Source organism: Papaver somniferum, chromosome 5 (genome assembly GCF_003573695.1).
Source record: "Papaver somniferum cultivar HN1 chromosome 5, ASM357369v1, whole genome shotgun sequence".
NCBI lineage: Eukaryota > Viridiplantae > Streptophyta > Magnoliopsida > Ranunculales > Papaveraceae > Papaver > Papaver somniferum.
Genome location: NC_039362.1, coordinates 99,322,250 through 99,330,305, shown reverse-complemented (window position 1 = coordinate 99,330,305; position 8,056 = coordinate 99,322,250). Strand labels below are relative to the sequence as shown.

Here is an 8,056-nt window from a genome sequence, read left to right as displayed (position 1 = left end):
ATGGAGGAAAGTATTTCTCGAGCAAGCACAACGTCACAACGAGATCCGACTGCAATTTTTATAGCTCTGCCACCTTGATTTTGCTAGATATTTTCCTGAAAAAGAAACAAAACCTGATAATAGCATATCTTGTTGGCTGCAACATAATTGATTTAATCGCTATGGGAAAAAATGTTGCATTAGTATGTGATAATCATCCGATTTTAGTCCGATAAGCTTTCGATATTTTCGATTCACCAGTATTGAAAAGTTTGAACAATACCCTTGTGGAAAGTTGAAAGGGGTAGTCGTTGTTTCAAGTTTATAGTAATGGTTTGTAATGAAAGGGGTTTGGGTTATGGCCTTTTGGTGAAGGTATTTTGAGAATATGTTATGGTAGTTGTAATGGTAGTTTAAAGCTTTGATCTTTTGAGGGTTTGATAGTTCTGTGAACTTGTGGTGCTAATGCGGAAATTGAAAAAACTTGATATAATGCTCAATGAGATGATAAATGTTAAAGGAATGTTTGTAGTATTGGACTTGTTTTTGTTATTATCTTCTTGTTTTTGTTTTTGTAAATGTACAAACAAGCAATGTTCTTGGTGAATGATTCTAAAATTCCAATGATTGTTAAGTAGAGATGGGTAGGAATGACTGAATTAATGAATCAATAGGGTATATAAAATGTTGTTTAAGATGGTGAGTATTACTCCAATTTATAAAATGTTGTTGAAGTAAGATTAATTCAAAGACTATTTTAGGCCCAATTCCAAGAAAAAAATCTATGTGCAAGCCTAGTACTATTACTACTAATCCTAGCATGACAGAATATTCATTCAATAATCAGTATAGCCAAATCCAAACTCATCCAACATTGCTAAAACCCATCTGCATACAAAACCCCACCATGATTTAAGAATCAATTTTTTTTCAACAATCCATACATTCATTCTATAGTTAACAGAAAAATCCAAACAACTACATTCTATCACCTGGCTTGTCGCTTAGTCCTTGGAAATGGTTGCTCAGATGCAGTCGTTTGAGAAGCAGGGACTGTTGTCGGTGCTGGTGCTAGTGGTTTCCTTGCAGTTCTACCCTTAATGTCGTCCCGATAGTAATCATCCCTGGATGTCCTTTGCAGGTCAAGTTTATCTACCTTTGGCAATTTATACTCATTCCGACAAATAACTGCCGTACTGAATTCCTCGCCGACTTCATCACCAACATATTTCCATATTTGGGTAGGTGCACCTAACACAATAGACTTTCTTTTATTTTCCTGGTCTGGCACATAAAATACCTGCTTAGCTTGGGAGGCTACAACGAAAGGATCATCTTGGAGTCCCAACTTATCAAGCTCAACCAAAATGTAGCCCAGTTTGTCTTTTGAGACCCCTGCTTTGGTAACCCATTTACATCTGAAAAGTGGCACTTTCAGCGAATGATATGTCAGCACCCATATCTCTTCTAAAACACCATAATAATCCACCAGATTAAGGGTAATCCCCGCTATTCTGGTTAACGGAACCATCATGAGATTTTGTGCGAAACAGGTATCCATTGATGTGATATGCTTCGTATGTCTCTACTTGTGCATTCGGTGGGATTGATAGCCACCTTAAGTCCTGATTGAAGTTTTCCCTAGAGTCTTCCCACTCACTGTCAACCTGAAATACATTATAATGATTAGCCTCCGTCTCAACGCAAAAGTTACATAGCAAGAGTGACATTTTCTGCAAACTCTTACCACTTTTTGTAACCATTTGGCGAACTCTTCATGATGTTTTTGATCTAGCTGTCTATCACTCATACCAAGATATTTATCCTTCAAAAAATTCTGGTGTCGGCTGGACAGTGCAATGATTAATGTTATTATCTTTACATAAATTCGGACACAGAATCAAAAACTAAATAAAAAATGAGGTTACTGGTTAGATCTAGTTATACTTACTCAACGTAAGGAGCAACTTCAGGCGAATTCCGCAATACATAGAAATGCGCTTTATCAAACTGATCCTTATCAACACGAGGAAACTTAGGATTTGATATTGGTTTCCCCTGAAAGAATAAGAATCTTCGCCAGTGTCAGATGTGTTGAGTTTGTCTGGTGGAATTCCGACTGTATCATTCATGCTTTGTTGGTGCTCACTGATAACCTCAATTGTCTCTTCCGCAAGGATCCCTTCAGCAATGCTTCCTCCAGGTCTGTTTCTGTTTCGCACATGCCCTTTTATGACCTTCATGCACCTTTCAAACGGATACATCCTCGAAAGAATACAGGACCACAAATTTTCACTTCCTTGGTAAGATGCACAGTTAAATGAACCATGATGTCGAAAAAGGATGGAGGAAGTATTTCTCGAGCAAGCACAACGTCACAACGAGATCCGACTGCAATTTTTATAGCTCTGACACCTTGATTTTGCTAGATATTTTCCTGAAAAAGAAACAAAACCTGATAATAGCATATCTTGTTGGCTGCAACATAATTGATTTAATCGCTATGGGAAAAAATGTTGCATTAGTATGTGATAATCATCCGATTTTAGTCCGATAAGCTTTCGATATTTTCGATTCACCAGTGTTGAAAAGTTTGAACAATACCCTTGTGGAACCTTTATCTCGGATAATGTTGCACATAACTTGTCCTTTTCCTCAGGGCTTAATGAGTGACATGCTGCCTTTAGTATATATCCCCCTTTTCCATTTTCCCGAGGTTGCAACTCGTCTCTAAAACCCATCTCCTTCAGGTCCATTCGAGCAGCAAGGTGGTCTTTCGACTTAAATTCATTGTTCAACAATGTTCCAACGATACTCTCGCATACATTCTTTTCGACGTGCATGAAATCTATGCAAGGGTGGACAACATGATACCGCCAGTAGGGGAGGAGCCGGAACCATATATTGAACTTTTTCCAGTAGCGCCTTTCGGTCTCCTTCTCCTTCCCCTTTTTTGGGTCGATGGTCTTTTCGATTCTCTTCATCTTTCCACCTCTTCCAGGGTTATCCTGCACGAATTCCACCACAATGTTCTTCCGTTCCTTTCCCCATTTATTCTTTATAATCTTTACCTCATTGTATATTTTTGACGGGGTCATAAGTTTTGGAGCCTTTTCAGTTTCTTCTTTTCCGTTGAACCCCTTCTGACGTCTGAATGGATGATCGTATGATAGGTATCTTATATTCCCGGTATAAACCTCTTTTCTACAATGTTTTAGCCTGACATAGTAAGTATTTCTCCCACACACCTTAAAGGAGTCTCGTCCCTGGTAGGGGCAACCACACAGTGTACCGAGAGCAGGGTAATCATTTATTGTCCATAAAACAACCGCACGTAGAGTAAACATCTCCTGTTTCAGCGCATCAAAACATTGGGCTCCCTCAAACAATTCCTTGATATCCTCGACAAACGGTTGTAACATAACATCAATGTCCTTACAAGGCCCCCATAGATAATTAATGATAGCATGGTGAACTTTCTCTTCATACACAACTCCGGCGGAAGGTTGTAAATCACTGTCAGAATTGGCCACACACTGTGCTGTTTTTGCATGCCTTTGTTTACGTCAACCCCGTCAGCCGAAATTCCTAGCCGCAGATTTCGAGGATCATCACGAATTACGGGATATCTTTCATCTATATTTTTCCATGCTGGTGAGTCCGCCGGATACCGTAAAACACCTTCTTCTTTCTTTCTGGTGTCGTGCCACAATAAATATTCGATAATTCTCTTTGATTGAAACAGTCGTTTCAGTCTTGGGATAATTGGGAAATACCACAAGACTTTTGCCGGAATTTTTTCATAAACCTCATGGGTGGTGTCGTCAACTTTCCATCTTGATTCCCCACAGGTGGGACACTTGATGTGATCCTCGTAATCCTTCCTATAGAGAATGCAGTCATTGATGCATACATGTATCTTTTCGTAACCTGAACCCAAATCTCTCATCACCTTCTTAGCTTCATATGTACTTTTCATCATCTCATTTCCTAGAGGGAGCATGGATTTTAACAGCGGTAGAAGTTCATTAAATAACTTGTCGGAAGCTACGTGCTTGCTCTTCAGGTTAAACAGTTCACACATTGCAGATATCTTTGTAAAATCGGCACATCCTTCGTATAGGGGTTTCCCAGCATCTTCGAGTATCCGTTGCATCTTCTCAGAATCCTTTGAAAAGTTGTCTCCTAATAAAGCACTAACCATTTATCTAGTCTCTGCAGCATGTGTTGGTTCATCAGAGTGAGGACCGTCACTGCCATTACCATCCAGAAGTGTCCACCTTGATGACTCATCTCCTTCTCCGTGCTTAGTCCATACCGCATAATTTTGAATGAATCCAGAAGAAAATAAATGATACTTAACTTTACTTGCCTTGTGCGCGTAGAGGTTGAGACATTTCACACATGGACATATAAACTTAACTTTTCCCTTGTGGTATGGTTTCCGTTTCCCATTCGCAATATCCTGTTGGTATGTATGCGTAGCAAACTTTATAAATGCATCGACTCCGTCTTGATAACACAGTTTGGTTCTATCGGTATACATCCAAGATTTATCCATTACTCTAGGATCCATTATGAATTCTCAGATACCTGGACGGAGAAAAAACTTGTGAAAATGTTATTTTGGTCCGAATAAAACTACGAACTATCATTGCAAAGAGTAATACGTACACAAAGAGTAATCACAAATCACAATGTGAGTTCAGTTATCATATATGAATCATACAAATAATCAGAGGTTAGCTACCTACATACAGTTGCATGTGAAGACAATATTTACCCTACTATGACCATTAGAGTTACAATCTCAGTTAACAAAGCAGTACTGAAAAGAATTACTTACACGGTCGATCAGATTATTCCGCAAAGCAAAACTGACAAGGGAATATATGGTTTATCCAGGAGATGAATCAGATGATCAAAGTAAACCACTTGTTTAGTTTTCTAGGCGGAGGTTAGAAGATTTAAGAGTAGAAACATGAAATGATTTAAGACGAGAGAGATGAACACAGAGGGTAAATGAAAATTTGGCAATATTTTTACTAATAAATAATTTGGCAAAATATTTAAGTGTATATCGTAAATAATTTGGTAAAATAGGAAGGTAAAGATCCTTCAATTTGCATGATGCACGTTCTATGTTAAGAATTTTCTCAGTCAAATCTTGTTATCCTGCTGAATAGTTTTCTGCTTTGACGGCTCTAAAAGACCGGAGTGCGATGCGACTAAAAAGCGGAGTACGTGTTGCTGCAGTTGTTATAACGGTACTAAAGTAAAAAACTAACTTTGTAAAAAGTGGAGTACGTGTGGGTACAGTTGAAAAATAAAATCGTAAGAACTGGAAGAAGCTATCGCCCCAATTAGAATTAAGTGAACTAAAACACAATACTCTAATAATTGTGTGTTCTGTCCAAGATGTGCAAGGAAGAAGAGAGAAAGGCTAGAGAGATATGAACGTCGTTGGATTAAGACAAGATGTGCAAGGAAGAAGAGAAAAAGGCTAGAGAGATATGAACGTCGTTGGATTAAGACAAGAAGTGCCACAGAAAGTGAAAGTGATGAGGAAGGTGGAGAAGCAGTAAAACTTGATGAGGATGATAGCAGCAGTGAGGGATCTAATGATCCAGAAAAAGAGGCTAGAGAGAGACAAAGGCAGGAGAGAGATGATGCAGAAATGCATCTACTCTATTTGGCAGAGAAATCTCAACCCAGGATATTTTCTCGTACCATGTCTGAACCCCTGAATGTGGATTCAGACGATGAGGACATACCAGGGATGGATGTAGATGGAAATCTTATTGAAGCAGAGGTTCAGCAAGAAGAAAATGAAGGATCATAATATGGTGAAGATGATGAGGATGGAGGTTATGGTCCTGCAGCTTCTACCAGCACTGATAGCGGCGTAGACTTCTCCTATGAAGAAGAGGGCTTTAACACCGACGATGACGATGATCAGTGGTGATCATCTGAAGAGCATTGGGAAAATATTTTGAGGAAGACTTAGGAGGATCGCATTCCTTGAAGTCTTCAGATCATCTTCGTGAAAACTCACAAAGATTTTCCTAATGCTTGTAGTTGCTGGTGCTGTTGGAACTGAAGGAGAGGTCTAGTCTTATGTAATACATGATACATCTTCTAATGCATGGTAAGTGTTTGTTTTTTTTTGAGTTTTTATTTCAGCACAAGGTTTGATCTTGTAAAGGTGTTCTTTTGGTGTTGACAAAGATCAAACTCGGTAGTAGTAGTAGTGGTAGGTATTTTGCTGGTACTTGTTATGGAGGTTATGGAAATTTTGCTTATCGGACGGCGTCGGAGTTGGTTGTTAAGGTGTAAGTCGAACTGGAATTGGTAGTGCGTCTAGTTCTTTTTATTATGGTTTGATTATAAATGGAACTACTTAGTAATTAGTGGTCTGATCTGTAATGGTGATGGTGTTTGTAAATGTGGTTAATGAAATTGTAATTGTCTTTTTTCGGTTTCTCTTTGTGATTTCAACCGTGGTATGTTGAAAAAAAATAAGCATTATTCTCTATCCAGTCTAATTCACTTGATGGAGAGGCATGTACACACCTAGTCTGAATCTACAATCTGAGATGTTCATAATCACCAAAAGATGTTCATAATCTTAAATCACCTACAGTCTGAATCTACAATCTGATATGTTCATAAAGCATGCAATTGAGATGTTCATAATCACCAAAAGATTCTCAAATCAGGGTACAATTCACAACAACATAAAAATAAACCATGAGACATGAGCCAAACCATGCTGCAGTTCAAGATATTGCGACACACCAGCGTCACATAATGCCTGTCAACAGGTGCTGGCTCTATGAAAAATGCGTAAACCCTGGTAAACCTTGCATGATCAACAAATGCTGGTGTCTATGAATTTTGCAAAAAACCAATTATTATTGTAGTAATAATGTAGTAGGAAAAGTTGCGTCTGAAATTCAATAAGGAAGGAGTATTTTGTTAAATAAGGAACGTAAAATTTTAATTTTAATAAGTGTACTATCTATCTCATTGACATGAATGCTTAACGTGTCAGAATATTTAGAGGTATCTTTAGGGTTAAGGCAAGATTATAGGCGTCTAATTAGAACTGACAATCAGTAGTCTAATCCTACAATCCTAAATGCAATATTTTTCTGCTCGGTCTCGCAAAATCCGCAAAATCCCACTTTCCATATATCACCTTGATTTTCGTTTGTTATATTCATGGTAAACATAACCCACCCACTATATTTAGATTTGCATACTAGATATGTATCGGAAAAAAAAAACACTATATTTCGCTAGATTTGGATCCTAGAAATAAGAAATTAGATACCTCGTTCGTAAGTAAAAGAAAGAAGGAATTGAGAGGATGAGTTCTAATGAGAAATGTGTTGTTCCTGCCAATGGTCTTATTAATAATAATCCTCCTCCTCCGAAGGGCTTTGCTTCATGGGATGACTTTGTGGAAAGCATTGGTGATATACTAGAAGATTTTGTCGATGAAGAATGGGAATTAGTTCATAATAAGAAAATTATCCATGTTGAAAATGATACTCCTCCTAAGGGTTTTGCTTCTTGGGATGAATTTGAGAAAAGTTATGGTGAACATTTGGATAATGATTACAATGAATAAGAACATGGGAAGCCACCAAGACAAACAAATTTATGGCTGAGCACTCGGCATTGACTAAATTCAAGTTTTTTACATTATTTTTAGTATGCTAATTTTACTAATGTGTAAGCACAATTATGTAGCAGTCCTAGGCCTACTGTTCAATTGTGCTCTCAATTCTGATTTTTTTTTTTGGTAAAGTTTGTCAGATTTGGCACTGCAATTTATGAAATTTGGCTATTTTCTCGGATACAAGACTCAATATACAGTCCCTATCATATTCATGATCCTATCACTTTAACAGCAAACCCACAACAAAATCATGGTTAACCCTAACATCCAAATCTCTACACTAAGCCCCCTTAAACACATTACTCGTTCATTCTGTTTTGTCAAAAGATTGATACTCTAACAGATGAACAATGGACAGAAATTAAACAACATATGCACTTGGAATCTAAA

The 8,056-nt window shown here is 37.8% G+C and overlaps 1 protein-coding gene across 1 annotated transcript in view; it reads left to right on the top strand.

Annotated features, from left to right (window-relative positions):
• LOC113279380 (nucleolin 2-like) overlaps nt 1-5,821 on the top strand; it is an 11,132-nt gene extending 5,311 nt beyond the window's left edge. The window contains exon 3 of the mRNA XM_026528074.1: nt 5,398-5,821. Coding sequence (XP_026383859.1) covers nt 5,398-5,821 — 424 coding nt within the window. The remainder of the gene's footprint in view (nt 1-5,397) is intronic.
• Nucleotides 5,822-8,056: the final 2,235 nt, after the last annotated feature.